Source organism: Dreissena polymorpha, chromosome 10 (genome assembly GCF_020536995.1).
Source record: "Dreissena polymorpha isolate Duluth1 chromosome 10, UMN_Dpol_1.0, whole genome shotgun sequence".
In the NCBI taxonomy this organism is placed as follows: domain Eukaryota; kingdom Metazoa; phylum Mollusca; class Bivalvia; order Myida; family Dreissenidae; genus Dreissena; species Dreissena polymorpha.
In genome coordinates this window covers 68314340-68341710 of record NC_068364.1, presented here as the reverse complement: position 1 = coordinate 68341710, position 27371 = coordinate 68314340, and the positions used below count along the sequence as shown (strand labels likewise).

The 27371-nt window shown below is 35.2% G+C and overlaps 3 protein-coding genes across 7 annotated transcripts in view; all 3 read left to right on the top strand.

The window, feature by feature from the left end:
* The window catches only part of LOC127847597 (uncharacterized), a 188530-nt gene that overhangs the window by 37703 nt on the left and 123456 nt on the right, over window positions 1–27371 (top strand). The gene's annotated exons all lie outside the window — the stretch shown is intronic.
* Window positions 1–27371, top strand: part of LOC127847599 (protein PALS2-like) — a 195271-nt gene that overhangs the window by 99890 nt on the left and 68010 nt on the right. The gene's annotated exons all lie outside the window — the stretch shown is intronic.
* The window catches only part of LOC127847600 (nucleolar protein 58-like), a 53561-nt gene continuing 30103 nt past the window's right edge, over window positions 3914–27371 (top strand). Inside the window, exons 1-6 of the mRNA XM_052379620.1 lie at window positions 3914–4076; window positions 11238–11314; window positions 13019–13071; window positions 13329–13453; window positions 16635–16768; window positions 18692–18756. Of these exons, the coding sequence (XP_052235580.1) occupies window positions 4032–4076; window positions 11238–11314; window positions 13019–13071; window positions 13329–13453; window positions 16635–16768; window positions 18692–18756 (499 nt within the window). The 5' untranslated portion in view covers window positions 3914–4031. The remainder of the gene's footprint in view (window positions 4077–11237; window positions 11315–13018; window positions 13072–13328; window positions 13454–16634; window positions 16769–18691; window positions 18757–27371) is intronic.

Here is a 27371-nt window from a genome sequence, read left to right as displayed (position 1 = left end):
TTTGTACTTGTGGTGCTGGTTCTGCATGTGCTGGAGTTTCATCGTCCAGTGGGGGAAGCAGACCAAGAAGAGGGTCATGGTCGTCCTCTTCCTGCTGCCTGCCCTTGGTGTTTGAAACCAGATTCTCAGAAACGTAGAGGTTCCTCGTTCTATGGGATTCTTCCCGACTTGGATCCTCGAACGTCTCACCAGGTGTACCACCTGAAAGAAAGAAAATTATAGATGGTTAAAAGTCCTATAGGACAACATTATTTTCTGCCATTATCTTTTTTTAACAAATTTCAGATTGTTAACAATAAAAACACGATAATTACAAAACCTCTGTATCATTTATCGATTTGTTTTTATATAGTCGCCAGTTTGCCCTTGCTTCCTCACTTCCTTACTACCTTCCGACACTTTTGGTACAGTTTTTTATAGCGCCTTTAATATTTGCCCGATCTCTTACATATTTGGCATGTAGGTACCTTGCATGGACCTCTACCTTCGGATTAGGGTTGAGGTCACTGGGGTCAAGGTTAAGGTCACCGAGGCTAATCATAGATTTTCTCAATGTCAAACTTTGGTTACAGTTTCTCATAGCGCCTTCAATATTTGTCCGATCTCTTACATATTTGGCATGTAGGTACCTTGCATGGACCTCTACCTTCTGATGAGGTTTGATGTCACTGGGGTCAAGGTTAAGGTCACCGAGGCTAATCATAGATTTTCTAAATGTCAAACTTTGGTTACAGTTTCTCATAGCGCCTTCAATATTTGACCGATCTATTACATATTTGGCATGTAGGTACCTTGCTTAGACCTCTACCTTTTGATGAGGTTTGAGGTCACTGGGATCAAGGTCACCGAGACTAATCATAGATTTTCTAAAGGTCACGCTTTGGTTACAGTTTATCATAGCAAACATAAGGGGCGCATCCATCGTTTTCAACGATTCTTGTTATTTTCGATGTTTAGAAGCTGTTCTACAAAACGCTGGACATTAACCAAGCCATTACATTGAAACAAAACTGAAAGTTTTGGTTTGCAGAAATCAACAAAGGAGGTACTCCTGAACTATCAAAGTTTGCAAAGAATCAAGTTATAAGCCATGGTGTTCTTATTTATGTGTTATGTTAGTTTACTTGGATTGAAAACATATGTGCTCTTTATTGTGAAGATTAATATATTTTCGTGTTTATTGTGCAATAAATAAATTGGTTGTTACTGGTTTTTCAATCATAAATGTTTCATACGCTATTACACAACCAGCATGAGTTGTTTGACAGATAATAAATTATGTTACTCAAAAGATACTATTTCCAACAAAATACATTATGTGATGTATTATACGTGTTGTTCATACATTTATTGAATGATTAATGATATATAAGTCCTTGATTCCACAGTTGCTGAAAAGATAACATCACTTTGTATGTACGTAAATTTGCTTAAAAGTTGATAACAGTGTTTGAGCTTTACTTTTTATGTTACTATTCTTTTACATACAAATAAATAGAGGATATTTGTTGGATTCGGTGGAATATCGTTTTTTAATTAACGAATGATCATAGAAAATAATATTTTCACGATTAAATTAAAATCGATATTCTACCAAATCCAACAATTAGTCTTTTTATTGTATGCCTTTTTTCACCGTTTATATACATTGTAAAAAAGTTTAACTGGAGAATTTCTCTGGAAAAATGACGTCATTTCGTAAAAAAGAAACAGTTAAACAGTGAGAATTATCGATTAGTTTCAATGCTATTTTTCACTGTTTGAAAAAGTGAATTATCAGTTTTAATTCACTGATATTTCTCTATAAACCGCCGGAAACCATAAAATAAATGATGTAAAGTGTTTTGCAGCGCTCTAAATTACCATATACCTTTTCATATTTATGTACTGAATATACTAACATGATTTACATGATTCTGCCAGTAGCCGAGCGTAGAAAGACTTGTACTAAAAGAATACTACCGTAATTACTCTATGTTTTCGGACACTTAAATATTTTAATTTTTTTCGTGTCCGAAAACTTAGATACGAAAATTTTTCACAAAATACATGTGTCCGAAAACTTATAGTCGAAAACTGAAGTGTCCGAAAATAGTGTCAATTGTATCAACGACTATCGGTAATAGCACGCGCTTTTAAAATACGATGCCGTATAGAATAAAGTACAGTTATATATGTTTGCACTGCATGTTAAATAATGTTAAATGCGTATTTTATTTGACACAAAGTTTTTACAGGGTTGTACTTTGACCAACGAGTTCAAAGATGATCATGTGATGTACAGATACTCGCTAGTATGAACCTGAAATTAACGCAATACTAAAGCAAACTATGAATTCTTTGTTTGTTCATGTCCGATAGTTGTTGTCTAACACCTTCCATTGTTCTTAAAACTTGCAATAGGGTGCATCACACTTTGAAGCGTTTAGTATTGGTCACAGTTTTTTTTACTGAGAAGGGGTTGTACCATTGCGGTAGATAGTTAAACTGTTAATTGGCTCTAACCCTGGTAATTGTCATAACGCTTATGCTATTGGGCGAAACCATTGTTTAATACCGGTTTAAAAGGTTATTTACCATATAACGCAAATGTAATGGTCCGTTGCCCTCAGTCATGCACCTGCCATGTTTTATGATGTTAATCTGGGTGTAAAACACCATGATTGAAGTGTCATTAGATATCGAAATAGGACCGAAATTTGGTTAAACAGCGCCGTAAAATATACTGTCTGAAAACTTAGAGACATTAAATATGGACGAAAATTCGTGTGTCCGAAAATTAAGAGCAACGAAAAATAATTATTTTTGCTAAAAAAGGGGTGTCCGAAAACTTAGAGTGTCCGAAAACATAGAGTAATTACGATATGCGCATATGATACAAACGTATCTAAACAAGTTTTACGGGCTATTGGAATGTATAAATAAAGAAGTATTGATGATATAGCATTGTGTTTGCTTGTCTTCAGTTCATTACTATACAGCTACAAACTACGTATATCCAGTGAAGACTGCGAAATACGCATTGCTACAAATTTGCATGTTTTGAGTGGCGACATTATTTTGTATTGGCTGAAAAAGCTAATTTTTTTTTTTTGCTACGACATAATTTTTACTAAGCGACAATAGTTGGATTAAGAATATTTATACCCCGACACATAATTGTATTTATTAAATATTTTAATTGCAAAACAAGTCTACGGTTCTTCCACATAATAATACATTGGACAAGCTTTAAACAAAACTTGATTTGGCACACCACATTGTTTTGATTATGTTGAATCCGTTAATGTTTAAAAGCTTTATCCAGCTTGAGTTGAAACTTTATTTTTTTCTCTCGATAAAATCGAAAGCCTGTGGTTTATTCTGACATTCAGTAAGATAACCCCTTTCCTGGGTAAGACCAGCGTACTCGGTGACCTAAAGAACGCTCAGAGTTTAGAGATCGAACCTAAGACAACCCCAGTAGCTAGCTGACACTGTATCCACTACGCCGCAGACGCATTCTGTAACAAGCTTCGCATTTCAGAGGATTAAATACAAAGTTTAAAATACCACAAAAGCACAGATTTTTCTGACATAGATTTAACCGTGTCGAAGAGATAAAAAGCAATGTGTTTCATTAAGCCACAAATAAGATTTAAATGTTTTACTTTTGTAAAAGAACACACAACATATTTGTGTTAACAAAATGTCCTTAAAATTATTACAATACATGGTTATCAAATAAGCGTGTGCCCGTAAATTAGGTTGCATCTAGTAAGTTTTATCACATTATTCGGATTGCAATGTAGCACATTATTCGAATTGCAATGTAGAGCTTTTTGAAGAAATATTCTATTTATTAAGGTATTTAAGGTTTTATTTTAAAAAAATCACAATTTACATCAATTAATGTTCGCTGGATTTTATCATAGGTCTTGCTATGTATTGGGGTGTCTTGGTGTGTGCTAAGTCCGGAAATAGTATACATTTCCTGCGCATGCGTACAGCTTGGACTCGACCTCGTGGATTGAAAACATACTAAGAACAAGATGTTGGTGCTGTTCGAGACAGCCGCTGGCTATGCCGTATTTAAGGTTTGTCACACATTGAACTATAATTCTTAATAAACATATAATACTTTTCTTACACTAGGAATACGAATTTGCAACAAATGATGTTAGCAAGAGGCAATGATTTTTTTTAAATGGGAATATTTGAATGATATTTGGCATTGATGTTATACTACTTAAAACAAACATAATGATGTCTTTCTTTTTTTATTAGGATGAAAAATAGATTTTTTATGATTTTTTTAAAACACGTAAAAAAATAGGTGAATTTTTCTGCTGTTTTTTCTGCCAAAAATCTGGTTCATTGCCAGCAAACAACTGACATTTGCATTTAACCAGCTATTTTGGCCATTTATAAGTTATTTTTATCTATGTGAATGCCTTTTTAGATATAAAACACATTAAAACATATTAATAACACGTATTTTTTATTGGTTTTGCACTTTTTACTGCACAGTTTATAGCAAAATAAGGGGGCATACAAATATATATTTATGTGCGTGAATAGCCTTTGTCTTTACTGCTATCAACAACAACTCTGCAGCTTTTTTAAGGTTTTATTTTCAATGATAACTAATGGTGAACTAACACATAATTTGTTGACACAATTTATATTTGTTGTGCATACACAATATACAAATACTTGTGAAATGTCCAATTACCCGATATTACATAATGATGAATTAAAATGACACATGCCTCCCAATCACGATGACGAGTTGTTCAAATTAAAAAAAACACAACATTGTTGATGTTGGTTTTTTTGTCAGTCAAAGGTAGCATATAGGCAAAAACTAATCCCAAAGATTGAAATTTTTCATAAGTGATGATTGATGAATCATTTTACTTCAACTGCACTCTCACATGTCAGACCGACAGTGTCACGAGCAGACATAGTGGTCACTACAAAACAATGAAATTCTTATGGGGGCTTTCAATAGTTTTGACAAGTTTTATATGTTGTTCACTCAATTAAAATAAATTGTCCATTAGGTAAAATAAGTCCTCAAATTATAAATACACCCCAAGAACAACAGCCAATACTTAAATAAGGTTAACATGCAGACAATAGTTCACTGCCACACATGTTTAACAAAAGTAAAATCATTTGCTTCATTAAATAGGTTCAAAAACCAAAATTCTTCTTATTTAAATAAGACCTAACACTAGTTATTTGAACTTCAATGTATCTGTAAGTATAATCTTATATTCAGTTATCGCCTATGGCGATTTCTTCCTGATTTATTCTCTTTTCCCCCCGCTGCCTTCAGCTTCTTTGCCTCAATCTCCTCTATCGGGGCGCATTCACAAACGGCAGCTTCTTGCGGTACTCTGTAACATGTAAATGAACATTTGAGCTGCACTCTGGGAAAACGGGGCTTAATGCATGAGCCTAAAGTGTCATCCCATATTAGCCTGTTTAGTCCACACAGGCTTATCAGAGACAACACTTTCTGCTTCAACTGGATTTTCTTTGAGAAGGGACTTTCTTAAACGGAAAATAGCTTAAAGGTTCATTGTTTTTACCATTCAAGGCTTTTTTAAGGCTGTTGGGGGAAGGGGCCTTAGCCTTCATCTTATATAGGAAAAAGTGTGTGAAACCCAAAATTTGGGGACACAACTCACACATTGTTAGTCATAGGGGAATGTAATTTCCAGGTGTAAGTTTCTTTTTTTGGGTTAAGTGCATGAATATAGTGAAAAAAATTGAGAGGATGTAGCCTTTTTATGAAAATTTCCGAGGGATTGTAGACTAGATTAGGCTACAGCTTTAGAATTAAAAAAAAAAGACTGCTCTTCCTTATCTTGTGATATCAGTCTTCTTAAACTCAATTATGTGATATCTGTCTTTTTAAACTACATTTTGTGATATCTGACTTCTTAAAAGTATAACAGTTTATATTTCAAATGCATAAACATTAGTGAATTACAATAATGATGATTAATTAATGTTGATAATAAATGTATTTCAAAATGACCGATACATTGCCATAAAATAAAATTACATGGGGTTTATGTTTCAAAATGTCATTCTGCTGAAATGTCATTTATATACTAAGAATAATATTTATTGGTTAAAATTGCATATTATTTTTTATCTAGTACCTGATGCGGAAGCTTCAACTTTTCAGCTTTTGCAGCCCGGTCCTGTGTAAATTTACCTGGCTGCGGTGATACACGCTCACTGTGAGACTCCGAACTCTCACTGTTAGACTCCGACCGTTCACTGTCAGACTCCGAACGCTCACTGTTAGACTCCGAGTCAAACTCTTCCCAATCCTGAGACTCTGACTTATTAGTATCAAACATATGTCTGCAAAAAGAATAATTGAAATCAAAGAAATAATATATCTACATAATATAACTAAAATACAGTGACTGTATCGAATTGTTGTTCACATCCGACGTTAAATAAAGATTCTTGTATCTTGTATCATTAATGTAATATCCGAAATACTTGCTGTCCGAATAGTGCAAGTCTGTATTTTGTATTATCGAAACGTCTATTTACAGATATACGAATGAAATCTACCATTACGATATAATGTCGGCATAAATATATCCTTCAATGATGTTTAGCACGTACAACACATTTTTTGGCAACTTTACAGAGCAAAAAAAGAACAATTGATATTTACGTCGTATGAATTTTCAACAACGGCGGCCATCTTGCCATTCATGAAATGGGTCAATAGTGGGTCCATACATTAGCAACAACCAGCAGAATTACGGCATTTTGCAAAGCAATTAGTGGCATGAATGGAAAGGAGAATGATTAACCTTCAAAATAAAAGCAATTTTTCTACTGGGCAATGTATATTACCTATTTTTCTCGATCTCGGAAATTTTCTTAGGCTTTCTTTTAATCTTCAACGCAACTGTGTGGAAACGAAAGTGCTTTGCCCGCGAACATAAATGTATTAACTTATATGATTAGTGGTTATTTTAACCATATCCAATCGAAAACCACCTTAAAAACGACGTAATTCCGACCCCCTATCGGCACTATTTTTATGAACGAGATTTCGCGCAGGAATTGTTCAGTAATAAATGAGCCGTACGCAGTTGCCTCCCTTGTGCCCATCGCTAATGATGTATTGTAGTTGGAGAAATCATTTATGTTACATGTTTTCGCGACCACGCTCCCACGTGCAATTGTTATTTGCACAAACGAGCCCAACGTCATACCATTGTTTGATTGCATATGCAGTATTGTTTTTAGTATAACTTATTTACATATATGTATTTCCTAGGTACTTGAAATTATCGTCGTTTTATGATTTTTGTATTGGTACTAGATCGGGTAATAATTCGAGTTCAGAATAAATCAGAATGTTGAAACTCTGGTCTGTTAAAACAATAACAAACTATAAATACGGTAATTAAATGGAATAACAAGCATGTTTATGCTTAGCAGTGGTTTGTATACAGGGCTTTTCATCACGAAATTGGGAAGAGGCCAGGGGCCTTTCAAATTGTGAATTTCATGTGTGATAACTGCTCATTTTGGGAATACCGTTTTTTTTTTAAGTTTTTGAAACCGGGTCTTTTCATTGTGCAGAAGTATTAAAAGACACATTGCGGTGCATTCTTAATCATATTAGAGCTCACTGCTTTCTAGTTCTGGCTACCATAACTTTAAATGTCGCTTTTTATGATTTTTGACTGGCGCGACTTTATAGTTATGGACCAACCCCATTAGGAAAGTCAACCAGAAATTCCTGAAAAGGTGACAGTTAATAAAGACCATTCCAAAACAGCTTTTAAAGGCAGTTATTGTCCCAAATCAACCACTTGATCGGAGAGATTGACATTTTTCACATTTAACTGATATAATCTTTCACAAAATGCTATCTTAAACAATTAAAATGTATCTATTCTGCTTTTATATATTGAGAAAAACAGCGATGTGACAGACTTACTTGAAATGCGAATCTCCCAAGATTTCACGGTCATATGACGTTATTTCTATTTTTAGTAACATACCATGTGCTCAAGTGTTTTCAAATTCAGAATGACATTTCCCGGTATTTAAGATTATTCTGGCTTGTTTTGTAAACAAATTGTAGTGTAAATACATACTCAAAGTAAATATTATTTAAAACTACCTGATTCACACTGAAATCAGTCTTATAATCCACCAGACGTAACTTGTTTATCACAAATAATATATTTCAGAAAACGAAAGTAATGTTTACAATTTTAGCAAATAATGTCAAGGTCGATCCGAAAGTATCCAAATGAAAACTCGTCACGTGACAAAGCGACAATGGCGTCAAAATTGTGAATTTCAGACTGATGAGAGTTATTTTCGTATATTGTAAGATGCATTTGTAACATTTGAACCTTAAAATAATCCCCGATGCAGTAGTTTATATTCATTCACCAATATATGTAGAAATGTATCCAAGAAAATGAGCTTTCTTTGATTTATAGCGTGACATAAATATGTTATGACTCTGGTTGACTTTCGATACGGGGTTAGCTTCAGCGTACAGGTCTGTCAATACTATATAAACTGTACGCTGAAGTTTCTTTAGCTAACTGCTTTCAATTTGGGAGATGCCCAATATTTTAAAGTAAAAAAATATATATTTTTTTTACAAATTTGGAAATTCCTCTATTAATTTTGGAAAAAAAATGACCTTATTTTCGATCGAAAAGGGGTCGTATTTCGGCCCCTGTTATATAAGGGTGAAAAGCCCTGGTATAGAAACATCAGAGAATCAAAATGACATTACACCTTGAGTGAAAATTATCGATAATTTTTGCCGTTTACTATGAAATCACGTAATTTTGAGGCAACAACGTCATTAAAGCAAAATAAAAACAATGAAAATAAAAATAGTTCGATTCGGCGGCATATCAATTTTAATTCACTTGTGATCAAAGAAAATAGATATATAAAATTTAAATATATATTTGAAATAATATAAATATTGCCAGGGCTTTTCATCAGAAAATTGGGAAGAGGCCCTAGCCTTTCAAATTGGGAATTTATTGCGCGATAACTGCTCATTTTGGGAAGACTGTGTTTTTAAAAGTTTTTGAAACTGGGTCCTTTTCATTGTGCACAAGTCTTAAAAGAAACATTGCGATATATTCTTAATCATATTAGAGCTCATTGCTTTCAATTTGGGAGATGGATAATATGTCTTATTAAACAAAATATTTTTTTTTACAATTTGGGAAATTCTTCTGCCAATGTTGGGAAAAAATGACCTTATTTTTAATTGGGAAGGGGCAGAATATCGGGCCCATTTTATTTAAGGTTTATTTAAGGAAAACTTATATCATATTTCTCGTAAATTACCAAATTATTAGTTTCGTCTAAATCAAATACCACGTATAGGGAAACAAGGTATTTATAACCGACCAATGACGAAACACTATGCAACTTTCAATTTACACAGTGCTACGCTACATGTATATGGCAACAATATGGAATTGTAACAGTGTTAGTGTATTCGGGCCTGGAATATAATTGATTGTAAGTGTTAATAAACATTCTGCTAATGCAATTATTTAAATAATGTTTACATGTTATGTTCAATAATTATTGCATGATCATTCTGTGCTGTTATATTAATTTGGAGCCGTTAAAGCTTCCGACATTACTTCATCAAGTTCATGTTGGAACAGGAGTATTTAAGCTTATACGCCCATTGTATACAACAACAACAAAAGCTTTATTATTGCAATGTATAATGTAAGTGTATACATATATGTTGCATGTACAATGTAATGTAGTGTAACCCTCAACGTAAATCGCTTAAATGGGGAATCACAGTGGTACGCGGTGATTCGCGCTGATTTGCGCTGAATGCGCAACAGCGAGATACATCTGGCGACGGTCGCCGAGACATCACCCAAATTTTCTTGTCGCTCGGAAACACCGCGATTTGTCACGTTGCATCGATTGCGGTGATGCGAGAATCGCGGCAAAAATCATGGGTCGCGTAGTGTATATGATATGGTGCGGTTGCAGAATAATGATATTATTCTGAGTGTTTGGAAATTGGGAATTTTCATCATTCATTATCATCAACTGGCTACCATTGAAAATCTGTGAGCCAAGTTTCTTGAAAAGTTCTGGTGCGTTTACTTAGATCATATTTTTTATCATAATCTTTCTTAGTTTTTTTGGGAGGTGGACTGCTCAAAGCTTCGGGTTTCTGCTCCGTTGTTGAAGATTTAAAAAAACTAAATGTTCCATTTTTACCATTAAAGTCGTCTTAAATAACAAGGTAGACCATTTTTAATGATCTTACTTTGATACTTTTTATTTCCGTCTGATTGTAAAAATAAAGAAACCAGTCTGTACACTGTCTAACAGTCGGGCCGAATGTTTAAAATGCGGCATGCTCCTGGTCTCTTTTAGAATAAGGGAGATCACTGCGCAGGAGAGTGCCCGTATTTTAGCCTGATTGCTCCGCAAATAGCACTGACAATGTAATCGCATGTCAATATCCGGTTTGTAAAAACTTAATTACAGCTTTAATACAATGTTGTTTATTATGTATTTTTTTGTATACCTGGACCCGACTTTAAAAAAACTTGTTGTCCATGGACAACTTAATTGAAAAAAATCAGTTGCCCAGACAAGCAAATGTACGACTCGGGCAACTCGGACATTTGATTTCGCCACCCCTGCAGAATGTTTATCTTGATGAAATCTGGGTTGGGATTGTATTTGGGTTATTTGGGGTCAAAAACTAGGTCACTAGGTGAAATAATAGAAAAACCTTGTATAGACAATAGAGGTCGCAGTTTTCATCCAATCTTGATGAAATTTGGTCAGAATGTTTATCTTGTTTCTAATGGGATGGGTGGGTTCACGGTCACAGTTATTTAAAAAGCATATATTCGAAACTTAATTTCACCACAAGTTATTGTTATGAAATGTCAAAAAGGTGTCTTGTATCGGAAGATTATATATGGGGCATTTGAAGGAAAAGTCATGCTTAGTTTCTATACCAAGTTTCTATACCAAATTGTTTCTTCTCAATAGCATAATAAGTTATTGTAATAAAATTAAACATGTAAGCACGTTATATTATCAGACCTTGTTTTAGAAAATAAAACGAAACCAGAAACTCTGACAAGAACAAGGAAAGACAAATATAGTGTTTTTTGACAGCTTTGTTTTGTGTAGTCCCAACATGTATGCTATTTTATTTTCAGCTATTGAATGAGAAGAAGTTAAAGGAGAGTGAAAACCTGTACTTAGACTTTGAATCACCAGACACTGCTAATGAGCTGTACGTATATTTCAGGTTTTTTTCAAGCCATTTTGTTGAAAGGAAAAAAATTATCGACCAAATGCACTGAATTGAAAAACAAAATATCAACAAATGTTGACACATCTAGCCTTTTCCTGGCCATTTTGGAAAAGAAAATCATATAAATTATAGTTATAACTTTGTGAGATGTTTATAAAAGAAAATTCAGATATAAAAATCATAAAACACTTATTTCTAAAAATAAAAATCTACTGAAATGTCATACCGTAATTACTCTTATGTTTTCGGACACTTAAAAAAAAAAACGTGTCCGAAAACTTAGATACAAAAAAATATACACAAAATACAGGTTTCCGAAAACTTCGTCGAAAATTGAAGTGTCAGAAAATAACGTCAATTGTATCAACGACTACCGGTAATAGCACATGCTTGTAAAATACCATGCCGTATAGTATAAATTACATTTACTGCAATTTAAATAATTTTAAGCACGTGCTTAATTAATTTTACAGAAAGTTACTATAAGGTTGTACTTTGACCAACGAGTTCAAAGATGAGCATGTGATGTACCGATACTCACTAGTATGAACCTGTAACTAACGCAATAAAAAAAACCCATGAATTTTGTGTGTGTTCATTTCCGATAGTTGTTGTCTATTGAAATAATATGGAACAAAGATATATACCCGGTAACATTAAACATACTGCTTCCTTAATACAGCATCAATTCAAATGCTATTGGGCGAAACCATTCTTTAATAGCAGTTTACATGGTTATTTACAAAATAACGCAAATGACGTAATGGTCCGTTGCCCTTGGGCATGCATGATGTTAATCTGGTTGTAAAACCCCATGATCAAAGTGTCATTAGATATCGAAAACAGGACCGAAATTTGGTAAAATACTGCTGTAAAATATACTGTTCAAAAACTTACAGACATTAATTATGGAGGACGAAAACTTGTGTGTCCGAAAATTGAGTCAAGAAAAATAATTCTTTTTGCTAAAAAAGGGGGTGTCCGAAAACTTAAAAGTGTCAGAAAACATAGAGTAATTACTTATTTGTGCACATACCCAATGAAAAAGGAAACGGACTATGCTTGAAAACCCGTATTCAAGGTTTCAGAATAAGAAATGTCCAAGATTATCAAATTATATCATTATCTGAGTACAGGATCAATGTGGTTTAAAAGGGTTTACACATGGGCTGGACAGAATGAAAACACACCATTAAGAATTTTATTTTGCACATATCGTAAGTTATTTAAATACATTTGCAAAAATCTTGAGTGCATAAAAGACATTTTTTTGCATTTTGTGCAGATATCTTATGATTTTAGAATTAATTATTGCCGAAATTTTATGTTGGGTGTTGCATAGCCGTGACCCCCCCCCCCCCCCCCCCCCCCCCCCCCGCCCTTGATCGGGAAAATTTTAGGTCATTTTCGATAGTTTACACATGGATAACCCTCTTGACTGTATTTCAATGAAGACAATGTTGCGAAGTATTTAATACTTATAAAAAAAAATGTGTGTGGCCTTGAAAGATTTAATTTTTTACCCAATGTCATTTCTTGTTAGTTGTGTTGCCTAACTTTAAGAATATAAATAGTATGTTAGTATATTTATGGGTTTTGGATATGTGACATTGTTTGCAAGTCTGTGTTTAAGAAAAGTGTAATAGAGATATTACATTAGATTTAAAAACTTGCTTTTTCCAGATTGAAGCTAAAACACTTCAAGAAATTTAAAGACACAACAGAAGCTCTTGCAGGTACAGTTGCTTGTAAAATGCATTTCGTTTAAATGTATTTTACCATTTATATACGCTAAGAATGCAAGTAATACTTACTTTTTTGTGGCTTCAGTTTTACTCTTATAAACAAAACAAAAAAACTTAGCTGTAACAATTTATGTACATGAAAAAAGACAATTCTGTTAAAACAGGTAGAAATGTTTAATTGTAATAAGATTCACGAAGCCTTACCATATATTGTTCAATGCAATAACTTGAGATTCTATGTTCTGTAGCTGCCACGGCAACAGTGGAGGGTAAAATGAGCAAATCCTTAAAGTCCCTGCTCAAGAAAGTAGTGGCCTCTGACGCGCATGAAGAGCTTGCAGTGGCCGATGCAAAACTGGGCAGCGCGATCAAGGTGTGGCAAGCCATTACTCAATACATGCTCAGTGATTTTAACATGTGATAGTCCAAACTACATATCCTAGGGACTGGACGTTTACTGGCATATGTATCCGTCCGTCTTCTTGGTTTGTGTATGAATTATGAGAGTATGTATGAGTAAACTTGATCTGATTCAGGTAAGATGGCATGCATGATAGCAGTATCAGGAGTAAATATTGTTGGAAAATTGTTAACTATCGACTATGTTACAGTGTTTTTTTCACCATTTTGGGAATGGGGCCGGGTTCCTTTGGATTGGGAAAATTCGCGTTGTTTTGACTAAAATTGGGAAATTAGTGTTGTTATTGTTTTGCTAAAAAATGCTTCAAAATTGAGGATACAAGTGTGTCCAGTATTATATTTACTAAGGTTGAACTTTTATGGATGGGAGATGAACAAAATATTGAGATCTAAATAAAATAAAAAATTATTATTTTTTTTTTTTTTTTGGAAACCATCCATTGGGAATTTTTAGCTCCCATTTGGGAAAAATATATACTTTTTCCCATTGGGAAAGGGTCCGGTTACCGGACCCGATTTTGAATGAAAAAAACACTGTAACAAGCGTTACAATGAGTTTGGTTTTGTTTTGAAAATGGGAACTTGTTTACAATTATTTATTTAAAAAAACAACAACTGTTTCCCTTTTCAACAGGGTTGGAAATAGGAACTTACAGGGTTGAGAATTTTCTGCCAATTAGTGGAATTCCAAAGATTTTTTAGCTCCCCTGTTTTCGGAGAAACAGGGGTTTTTTTTACTAAGAAAGTGACGCCGATGATCGGCGTCTTCCCCTACCAGAATTTTTCCCCTAAAAATACAATTTCCCCTCCAAAAATATAATTTTTCACCAAAATATAATATTTTACCCTCAAAAAGATGTTTTTTTTCTTTTGGGAAATCGACACTTATCCAAGTTGTACCATGTACAACGATCTCGCTCTCTCTCTCTCTCTCCCGACGAACGCTCAAATCTGGGAATCCCAGTGGTTCTATATATAGCTCTTAAATTACGTCATGGAAACCGGGCAACTAATCGTATTAATCATGTGACTATTTTACTGGATTCCGGTCTTGCGCGAGAAGGGTGTTTCGTCAATTAATTACCGGAAACCAGTCGAATTTTCATCCGGGTTATGTGAAAGCCAAAATATAAACGTTAAAACAGAAAAAAGTCTCACAATTGGCATTCATACACGAACAAAATAAAACGTTCGGACTCAGAAAATATTAATTGCGTTGACGCATTTTTAAAGAATGAATCATCAAAAACCGTTGAAACCCAGCAGGATTCGAAAGGTACATGTAATCAACATCGATTAATACTGTCGGATTATTGTGAAAGTGAAAGTAGACAATCTGCTGCCGCACCTTTCCCTTCCAATACTGTAGCAGATCTAGATCGTCAACCCATTCATCATGAAATTAAAATCATAATATTGACATCGTTCCCCGGCCCCAGTTGAAAACATTTCCCATTATTAGATCTACACCTGCAACTTTATTTAGGACTTTGACTTTAATATCATACTTGTTCATGTGTTTAAGAACAAAAAGGTCAGAGACATGCCTCTTTTTCTAAAAAAAAAACCCTGAAGTTTGTAGGTGAGTTATAGACATTGAAATGAACAGGGTTTTTTTTCCCCCAAATATGTTTCTTTCGCGCTCCATTTTCCCCTTTTACCCAGCGTCCAGCGTCTTCCCCTTTTTCTAAAAAAAATCCCTGAGAAAACCCCCGAGGTATTGCAGGGTTGACACAAACTTTTTACCTTCTGACCCAAAGGACCACCAGCTTTCAGAAATTACTGGTCCTCCAAGATTTCAAGTGGTCCGATAATGTCTGTGTTATTTTACCTAAATTTCAACTTACTTTCCGAACTATTCAATATGTATTGTGCATAAAAAGAAAACTATTAGTTTTAGGTTTTTTTAGGCGAAGGTTCAACCACCCTCGGAATAAAATTCCACATCGCGAAAAGTTGTAATCTTGAAAATACACAAGTTTACTCACCGGCAATATCGAAACATTATCCTGTGACCTCCAGTGTAATCAAAGTATATTCTGATGGTACTAGGATCGATAAAAGGCTGATTATTGCTGCGTTTTCAAAATAATAAATACCATTTTGTTCATTTCTCTATCTGAAAGCTTCGAATTTTATGTAAATTTGTGTAATGATAATGGCGTAATAAGGACACATTTGTGGAACGCAAATCAATTTTTTGATCCGACAAAGGTTTTTGTAATCCGGGCATCTGGAAAATTAGAATTTCCAATATGTTGCTATATTTATCCCAGTCTCGAGTCAGCCCATAAAATAATTATGAAATTATCGGTTTATTATGAACATATAAAGGTGTTTTATTGATGAAAACGGCTTTCCACCAGTATTTCACAATAAGCTGGCCAGGAATTTTAACTGGGCCGACGGATCAACCAAATTTCTAGTTTCACTGGTCCTCCCTATTTTTTACTGACCCGGGTCAACGGACCACTGTAAGTGTCGAGCCCTGGGTATTGTCATAGCCAGCTCGTCGTGTCGTGTCAGTCGTGTCCGCGTCTTGCTTAAACCTTAACATTTTGTCAAGGTTTTGAACATTGGCTCTAAAATCAAAGTGCTTCAACCTACAACTTTGAAACTTCATATGTAGCTGCACCTTGATGGGTTCTACATGCCACACCCATTTTTGGGTCACTAGGTCAAAGGTCAAGGTCACTGACCTCTAAAAAAAATAATTTGTCAAGTTTTAATTTATTCAAAACTGCACCCACAGCCGAGCGTGGCACCCGTTATGCGGTGCTCTTGTTAAGTCTATGAGATTGATGCAGCATTGAAGTGAAATTGTGGGGGGGGGGGGGGTAACTTAATAAAGACTATTCTTATCATAAGCCTTTGTTGATTCTGATTTATCAAACCTAGTTTGAGCGTGATACAAGGAGCTTTTGTAGAAAAGTGTTTGATGACGATTGAAAATTGATACGTAATCAAAGTCAACAAAATTATAGTTTAAAAAACTCCCCATCGAAAGATCACCGCCACCCACACCGTAAAGCAAACTGACAAAAGCACAGTTGAAACTTGAATGCTGTGCATATCTTATGAGATGAATGTTGATTGCTTGATCATGCTGCGTTACGCTGTGGCTTCCTCTGTAGGACAAGTTCAACCTCAGCTGTGTGGCCAACTCGTCCATACAGGAGCTGATGCGGGGTATTCGTCAGCAGATGGACAGCCTCATCACCCTGCCATCCAAGGAAATGGCTGCCATGGCGCTCGGCCTTGCACACAGGTAACCCAGTGTTTGAAAGAAATAAAATTATATGATAAATCGATCAATAAATGGTCACAAAGGAACATTTTATTGCACACTATCTAAAATATAAATATCTTAAAGGGACATTTTAACAGGTTTTGGCATGTATTGAAGTTTGCTATTAATGGGCTTTATATTGATAAATGTGAACATTAGATCTGAAAAGCACCAGTTATAAAATTAAAGAAAGGAAAAATTAACCCTCAACTGGGCTCGCACCACTGACCCCTGGAGTAAAAGTCTTATTGCTTCGACCACTGGGCCATCTATGCTCGTACAGTGAGTGATGTAGTTCATAAAAAATATAAGCAATCCTCCTAGTATCAAAAATACGGGTTTTTATCAGATTTTGGGTAAAGGGCCTGGCCTTTTTTTGAGAGGAAAAAATTGCGCACAGCGCCGGATTTTGGAGGAAAAAAACCACACAAAATGCCGGATTTTGGAGAAAATAGGGAAAGTTTTAAATAATCAATTAGGCATATTTTACTGTTTTTAAAACAAATTCAAGGAAATTTAATTATGCAATATTTTTATGCCCCAGGATCGATAGATCGGGGATATATTGTTTTTGGCCTGTCTGTCTGTCTTTCTTTCTGTCTGTCATTCTGTCCCAAAACTTTAACCTTACAGTAAAGTAATACAATAACTTTTGAAATATTGAACATAGCAACTTGATATTTGGCATGCATGTGTATCTCATGGAGCTGCACATTTTGAGTGGTGAAAGGTCAAGGTCATCCTTCAAGGTCAATTGTCAAAATTGTATAGCTTTAATATAGTAAAGTTTTGCAATAACTTGAAATATTGAACATAGCAACTTGATATTTAGCATGCATGTGTATCTCATGGAGCTGCATATTTTGAGTGGTGAAAGGTCAATGTCATCCTTCAAGGTCAAAGGTAAATTTTAAAAAAATTTAATATAGTAAAGTTTTGCAATAACTTTTGAAATATTGAACATAGCAACTTGATATTTGGCATGCATGTGTATCTCATGGAGCTGCACATTTTGAGTGGTGAAAGGTCAAGGTCATCCTATAAGGTCAAAGGTCGAAAATTTTAAACTTTAATATAGTTAAGTTTTGCAATAAATTTTGAAATATTGAACATAGCAACTTGATATTTGGCATGCATGTGTATCTCATGGAGCTACACATTTTGAGTGGTGAAAGGTTAAGGTCATCCTTCAAGGTCAAAGGTAAAAAAAAAAACGGTGCAATAGGGGACATTGTGTTTCTGACAAACCCTTCTCTTGTTCTATTTTCTACACTTGATCAGGTTAACTTATATATTTAAAGGTTTAAAAAACAATTTTTTTTTTTTTTTTTTTGGAGGGGAAAATTTACCAGCTGAGGAGATAAAAAAATCGGAGGGGAAAGGGCTGGTTTTCGGACGTCACAAAGAAGGAAAAAAACCTGAAATATAACGACAACAACTGAACTCCCCAAATTATTCCATCGATTCGCGTTGCAACACTTTATAATTTTCATGTTTTTAAATAGTCTGAAAATGCAAAGTATGTATATTTTAAAGCATGATAAATGTTCACTTTTACTGTATCCTCACAAATATCGGCGAAAATTTGTGAATCTGAAAAAAAAATGTGTTAATTTACTAAAACGTGAAAAGGTCCCTGTTAAAGGAAAAAGTTACTTAGGGTTGCAAGATTTCGATTTTGCAAAGTTTTTCTGGTGGCCTTTAAAACAAGATTTCCAGTTTTCTAAATGATGAAACTATCAAGAGCCTTTTACTGGCTGATTGTAACATGATGTGCAATGATAGGGCTGATAGAAACTGGATATCAACTAATGTATACAAACTAAACAAGGTTTACTGCTGTGTGTGTATGAAAATAGCAGATTTCTAAATTCATGTAACTCTGTTTTTTGTATTTTACAGTTTGTCTCGCTACAAATTGAAGTTCAGTCCAGACAAAGTGGATACAATGATCGTTCAAGCCATTTGTAAGTTAATTTGAATGTTTTGTTATTGCTTGAAAATTTATTTAATATGTAATTACAGCCAAATTGTGCCCAGTGATTTTTATGTCCCCCACTATAGTAGTGGGGGACATATTGTTTTTTCCCTGTCTGTTGGTCCGTTGGTCTGTTGGTTGGTCTGTTGGTTGGTTTGTTGGTTGGTTTGCGCCAACTTTAACATTTGCAATAACTTTTGCAATATTGAAGATAGGAACTTGATATTTGGCATGCATATGTATCTCATGGAGCTGCACATTTTAAGTGGTGAAAGGTCAAGGTCATCCTTCAAGGTCAAATATATGGGTCAAAATCGCTCATTTAATGTATACTTTTGCAGTATTTCAATATTCAAGATAGCAACTAAATATTTGGCATGCATGTGTATCTCATGGAGCTGCACAATTTGAGTGGTGAAAGGTCAAGGTCATCCTTCAAGGTCAGATGTCAAATATATGTGGCCAAAATCGCTCACTTTATGAGTACTTTTGCAATATTGAAGACAGCAACTTGATATTTGGCATGCATGTGTATCTCATGGAGCTGCACATTTTGAGTAGTGAAAGGTCAAGGTCATCCTTCAAGGTCAGAGGTCAAATATATGTGGCCCAAATCGCTTATTTAATGAATACTTTTGCAATATTGAAGATAGCAACTTGATATTTGGCATGCATGTGTATCTCATGGAGCTGCACATTTTAGTGGTGAAAGGTCAAGGTCAAGGTCATCCGTCAAGGTCAAATATATGGGTCAAAATTGCTCATGTAATGTCACTTCTGCAATATTGAAGCTAGCAATTTTATATTTGAAATGCATGTGTATCTCATGGAGCTGCACATTTTGAGTGGTGAAGGGTCAAGATCAAGGTAATCCTACAAGGTCAAACGTCATATAGGGAGACATTGTGTTTCACAAACGCATCTTGTTTTGCTCAAAATTACAGCCGATTTTCGGCTGCTTCCCAATCGCAAAATTCCACGCTTTTCCCCAAAAATCTTACCAAAATTTCCCCCAAAAAAGCCCAATTTGTAAAAAAAAACAACATGTTTTTATTTTTTTTTAAGAAAAGAAGTCTCTTAAGACCAGTCTTCGAATTAGCCTATAAGCCCGAAGCCCGAGTCGATTCTTGGGCCGGTCGGTCGATCCTAAATGCTAATAAAATAGCCCGATCGGTCGATTAAATATTTGAGCGTCATATCAATAACCTGATTTATACGCGTTTTTAAGAAGCACGTTTAAATTTGCTATTTAAATGCCTAAAATGACGTTTTAAAGCATGCGGCCGCCATTTTTAGCTCATCTATTTTTTTGAAAAAAAATTATGAGCTATTGTCATCACCTTGGCGTCGGCGTCGGCGTTGGCGTTGGCGTTGGCGTCGGCGTCCGGTTAAGTTTTGCGTTTAGGTCCACTTTTCTCAGAAAGTATCAATGCTATTGCATTCAAACTTGGTACACTTACTTACTATCATGAGGGGACTAGGCAGGCAAAGTTAGATAACTCTGGCGTGCATTTTGACAGAATTATGTGCCCTTTTTATACTTAAAAAATTGCAAATTTTGGTTAAGTTTTGCGTTTAGTTCCACTTTTCTCAGTAAGTATCAATGCTATTGCATTCAAACTTGGTACACTTACTTACTATCATGAGGGGACTGGGCAGGCAAAGTTAGATAACTCTGGCATGCATTTTGACAGAATTATGTGCCCTTTTTATACTTAGAAAATTGACAATTTTGGTTAAGTTTTGTGTTTAGGTCCATTTTATTCCTTAAGCATCAAAGCTATTGCTTTCATACTTGCAACACTTACTAACTATCATAAGGGGACTGTGCAGGCAAAGTAATGTAACTCTGACTGGCATTTTGACAGAATTATGTGCCCTTTTTATACTTAGAAAATTGAAAATTTGATTAAGTTTTGTGTTTAGGTCCACTTTATTCCTACAGTATCAAAGCTATTGCTTTCATACTTGCAAGATTTATGAACTATCATAAGGGGACGGTGCAGGCAAAGTTATGTAACTCTGACTGGCATTTGGACGGAATTATGGGCCCTTTATACTTAGAAAATTGAAAATTTGGTTAAGATTTATGTTTTGGTCACTTTACCCCTAAAGTATCATAGATATTGCTTTCATACTTGGAACACTCACAAACTATCATAAGGGTACAGTAAAAGGACAAGTTGCATAACTCTGGTTGTCATTGTTACGGAATTATGGCCCTTTTTTGACTTAGTAACTTTTAATATATGGTTAAATTTGTGTTTCGATCCACTCGAAGTATCAAGGCTATTGCTTTCAAACTTCAAATACTTACATGCTATCATGAGGTTACTGTACCTGGCAACTTGAATTTTACTTTGACCTTTGAATGACCTTGACTCTCAAGGTCAAATTATTAAATTTTGCTAAAATTGCCATAACTTCTTTATTTATGATTAGATTTGATTGATACTTTGATGAAACTACTCTTACCTGACATACCACAATAGACTTCACCCAAACCATCCCCCGTGCCCTCCCCCCCCTCCCCCCCCTCCCCCCCCCCCCTAATTTTTTTTTTTTTTTTTTTTTTTTTTTTATAAGATCATCTCACAAATGACCACCACACCCTCACACTATACCCCCACCCCACCCCCCCACCCCCCCCCCCAAATTTTTTTTTTGAATTTTTTTTTTTTTTTTTTTTTTTTAAGATCATCTCACAAATTATCACCACACCCTCACACTATACCCCCCCCCCCCGATTTTTTTATTATTTTTTTTTTTTCGCTTTTTTGGAAGATAATGTAATAAATGTCCACAACCCCACACTATACACCCCTCTTCACTCCACTCCTCCCTCCTTTGTGATTGAAAATGAGAGTCCCTTCACCTTTAAAAAGAAAATAGATGAGCGGTCTGCACCCGCAAGGCGGTGCTCTTGTTCTAAACTGTCGTGTAAGCATCCGGGTATGTTGCTATTTAAAGTAATGATGCAATTGACGCCCAACCAAGATGAGGTTATTCAGACTGAACATGTGTAGATCACGTTCCGGGATGTTCGCGCATCGGGCACTTCGTAATGTTTTAAAATAATGACCAATCTAGAAGCGTATTTAATTTGAGAAGCGTTTTCCGAAAATGTATTTATTATTCACGAAAAATGGACAAGTAATTTTTTCAATAAAAACTAGAAATGGCGCGGCAGAGGCCGACGCGTATCCCCACGCCGAATGTTTGACCTAGGTGTGCCCCAGGGTTGGTAATGGGGCCATGCATAGCTGAGATTGACCGTATTGTCATAAGAGAAGTTCATCATCAATTAGAAGTGAATTGGTGTAGAAATGAAGAAGTTATAGTAAAAGGCAATTTTGGGTGGGTGTGACATATGTGGGCAGGGCGCCCCAGGGTTGGTAATGGGGCCATGCATAGTTGAGATTGACCGTATTGTCATAAGAGAGGTTCAGTATCAATTTGAAGTGAATCGGTGTAGAAATGAAGAAATTATAGTAAAAGGCAATTTTGGGTGGGTGTGGTCTATGTGGGCGGGGCGCCCCAGGGTTGGTAATGGGGCCATGCATAGTTGAGATTGACTGTATTGTCATAAGAGAAGTTCAATATCAATTTGAAGTGAATCGGTGTAGAAATGAAGAAATTATAGTAAAGGCAATTTTGGGTGGGTGTGGTCTATGTGGGCGGGGCCCCAGGGTTGGTTATGGGAACATGCATAGTTGAGATTGACCCTAATGTCATAAGAGAAGTTCAGTATCAATTTGAAGTGAATCCGTGTAGAAATGAAAAAATTATAGTAAATGGAATTTTTTGGTGGGTGTGGCCTATGTGGGCGGGCGCCCCAGGGTTGGGATTGGGGCCATGCATAGTTGAGATTTACCCTAATGTCATAACAAAAGTTCAGTATCAATTTGAAGTGAATCCGTGTAGAAATGAAAAAATTATAGTAAATGGAAATTTTTGGTGGGTGTGGCCTATGTGGGTGGGGCGCCCCAGGGTTGGGAATGGGGCCATGCATGGTTGAGATTGACTGTATTGTCATAGGTGAGGTCCAGTATCAATTTGAAGTGAATCGGTGTAGAAATAAAGAAGTAAATGTAAAATAACCTAAAAAAATGAGTGATAATTTCTGACGCGGCCCCACCCCAACCCCTATAACTTTTGACCCAGGGGTCAGATCAAAATTCCAAATAGTGCACCGTCGCACATATGCTCATAGCTACCATGTGTGTAAATTTCAAGGTTCTAGTGCTTTTAGTGTAGGAGGAGATAGTGGCCAGGACGGACGGACAGACGGACGGACGGACGGCGGAGATCACCACAATATCCCCACCTTTTTTTCAAAAAGCGTGGGGATAATTAAAGAGTCTGTAAGGGATATTGTACGCATTGGGTTAAAACAAATTGATACTTATTACAGGTAGGTTTCCATGTGTTTTAATCAATTATTTTTGCGCATTAGAATAAGTTTTTTTAATGTATTATTAATAATTGTAGTACTTTCGTTTATTCTGTAATCTCGTTCTGCTACGTGACCTATTTTGCTACTTATAATCTGTTTACGAATATACAATACTTTTCACGGTTGACACATGCTTATCAAAACATCGGGAGTAAATTAAAGAAGCAGACATTGTCACTTGTAGATTGGGCAATTAACACACCCAGTGGCATTTTGTTCTGAAGTCACATGCCGACAATTCAGAAATTCACCGGCGATTGTCCTAGTAATAATACGATAATAATCTGTTATTTTAATAGGCTGATGTATTTTTGAAGTTTTTCGGATATTTTTTAAACATGATAATAATTCGCTTTAAAATAAAACAAAACACCGGTCAAACTGATTAATGGAATCATTGAATGAGAACATGTGTAATAATAAAGTTACAATAAACAGCATAATTATCTGGTGCATTTTGTATAAAATGCATTTCAAAAGGAAACATTATACCCTTTATTACTGTGATCACATGCATCTGTTTTTACTAATGGAAGTAGATTTTCTGATTGTTAATAACTATTTTGGTGTTCCTGGCCAAAAAAGTCATAAAATTTAAATTGACCTCCTCGGGCTATTGAACATGTCTTCGGGCTATTCAAAATTCCATCGTATTAGCCCGAAGGGCTATTTGGCTAAAATATTTAGCGTGAAGACTGCTTAAGACTAAATTATGATTTCTCAACTCTATATATCAACTTTATTTTTTAAACATCCTACAAAATATATAACTTTAATTAAGTCCTTTTTGACAATAAATAATTCCCAAATTTGCCACTTTTATTGATTAAAAAAATCCAAATAATACCAGACTCCTTTTCCCAAAATGGCTGGAAAACCCCCTGGACATGCCCTTAAAAACAATATCAATTCTGTTACTTATAATCATATTTATAATGCTTAATTTTTCCCAATTTCATGGTTTATCACGCTATTTTTCCCAATTTCACGGTTTATCACGCTATTTTCCCCAATTTCACGGTTTATCGTGCTAATTTTCCCAATTCAAATGGCACAGGCTGTAACAAATAAAAGCAAAAAAATCACTTGTGCCTGTTTTTTTTTTTAAAGAAACACTTGCAAAGTCAGCAAATGTCTTAATACTATATGAATATTGCACACCTTTTTTCTGGTCTTTGGTAAAAATGAAAATTCCGGTTTAGGATTTATTTCCCACAAAGTCTATTGATATGTGACAAATAAGTTAATATATCTCTCAATTAAAAGTCAAAGTACAAGAACAAAATTGTAAGAATTATAGTTCAGGAGCCTTGTTACACTTTGGGGGATTGGGGCCGGGGCCCTTTAAGGGGGGAATTTTGCGTTGTTTTGTGTGAAAAGGGGAGTTTTAGAAGATCTTTTCACCAACCATTCAACACTTAAAATTGCTATATTTTAATGTAATTTACATAAATATACATTTAATCAAAGGTTTATAGCACGATACCAGCTGGCAACATAGGTATAAAAGTTAAAAAAGAGAAATAATAATTTCCGGTAGACATTTATTTGGTTAAAAAACACTTTTTTTTCAAAATAGTTTTTTTATGCCCCCCTTCAAAGAAGAGGGGGGTATATTGCTTTGCTCATGTCGGTCGGTCGGTCTGTCGGTCTGTCCGTCCACCAGGTGGTTGTCAGACGATAACTCAAGAACGCTTGTGCAGGATCATGAAACTTCATAGGTACATTGATCATGACTAGCAGATGACCCCTATTGATTTTGAGGTCACTAGGTCAAAGGTCAAGGTCACGGTGACTCGAAATAGTAAAATGGTTTTTTGAATGATAATTTTAGAATGCATACGCGGCCAACAGGGCACACTCTGAACAATATTACTGAAGCAACTGGTCTGTAATCCTAAATCTATAATTATCAGTCCAATGAAACATCATCCTTTTAGTAAAATACAGTGGATCAGTAAAAATATTATCAGAATATGAGATTTTTTGTATATTTTGTATATTAAATATTGTGTTAATGTTTAATTTTGTTGATTAATATAAATATAAGCAGGACAGGGGAGGTAATACACTACAGGGGAAACAAATGCAATAAGTTTAAATTTATTGTTACAGATTTGCCTCCCTTGTAATATATTTAAATTTTACCAAATGTAAGGCTAACTGCATTTTTGTAATGCATACTACTACTACTACTACAACTACTACTACTACTACTACTGCTACTACTGCTGCTGCTGCTGCTGCTGCTGCTGCTGCTGCTGCTACTACTACTACTTCTACTTCTTCTACTACTACTACTACTACTACTACTACTACTACTACTACTACCAGCGATTTTCCTTGTCCAATTGGGAAAAGTACCCGTACCGGTCCAATTGGGAAAAATCCAGTCGTGAAAACCTCAAAATTGGGAAAAATCGAGTCATGAAAACCTCAAATTAGGAAATTGGTGTATTTGATTTTTTGCTCCCAAATACTTTAAAATTGATAACCAAGTGTGTTCAAGCTGTCAATATTATATAAACCTAGGTTCAAGCTATAGAGCTGCAAAGGGAAACTAACTAAATGTTGCTTAAAAAAAAAAAAATTTTTTTTTTTTTTTTACCTTTAATTGGGAATTTAAGGACAGCAATTGGGAAATTTGTATTTTTTTCGTAGTTGGGAAAGTGCCGTTTACCGGTTCTTTATAAAGAAGGAGGAAAATTGCTGACTACTACTACTAGTTCTACTGCTACTACTACTACTACTACTACTACTACTACTACAACTACTCTACTACTACTACTACTACTACTACTACTACTAATACTACTACTACTACTACTACTTCTACTACTACTACTACTACTACTACTACTACTACTACTACTACTATTTCTTTTGCTACCACCACCACCACCTTCTACTACTACTACTCTATTACTACTACTACTACTACTACTACTACTACTACTACTACTACTACTACTACTACTACTACTACTACTACTTCTACTACTACTACTACAACTACTACTACTACTCTACTACTACTACTACTACTACTTCTATTACTACTACTACTACTACTACTACTACTTCTACTACTACTACTACTACTACTACTACTACTACTACTACTATTTCTTCCACCACCACCACCACCACCATTCACAGTGACAAAAAACGTATTCACACAATGGCTGCTACTACAACTTATAGCCCATATATTGGGGCATGCATGTTTTACAAACAGCCCTTGTTTTTTACCATTTTGCCTTGGGAATGGGTCTTAGTAACAGACCAGGGTTTTTTTTTAGAAAAAGGGGAAGACGCTGGACGCTGGGTAAAAGGGGAAAATTGAGCGGGAAAGAGACATATTTGGGGAAAAAATAAAAACTGTTCATTTCAATGTCTATAACTCACCTACAGACTTCAGGTGTTTTTTTTTTTAGAAAAAGAGGCATGTCTCTGACCTTTTTGTTCTTAAACACATGAACAAGTAAGATATTAAAGTCAAAGTCCTAAATAAAGTTGCAGGTGTAGATCTAATAATGGGAAATGTTTTCAACTGGGGCCAGGGAACGATGTCAATCTTATGATTTCAATTTCATGATGAATGGGTTGACGATCTAGATCTGCTACAGTATTGGAAGGGAAAGGTGCGGCAGCTGCCGATTGTCCACTTTCACTTTCACTATAATCCGACAGTATTAATATGTTGATTACATGTACCTCCGAGTCCTGCTGGGTTTCAACGGTTTTTGATTATTCATTCTTAAAAAATGCGTCAACGCAATTAATATTTTCCGAGTCCGAACGTTTTATTTTGTTCGTGTATGAATGCCAAATGTGAGACTTTTTTCTGTTTTAACGTTTTTATCTTGGCTTTCACATAACCCGGATGAAAATTCGACTGATTTCCAGTAATTAATTGACGAAACACCCTTCTCGCGCAAGACCGGAATCCAGTAAAATAGTCACATGATTAAAACGATTAGTTGCCCGGTTTCCATGACATAATTTAAGAGCTATATATAGAATCACTGGGATTCCCAGATTTGAGTGTTCGTCGGGAGAGAGAGCGAGATCGTTGTACATGGTACAAATTGGATAAGTGTCGACTTCCCAAAAGAAAAAAAACATTTCTTTGAGGGTAAAATATT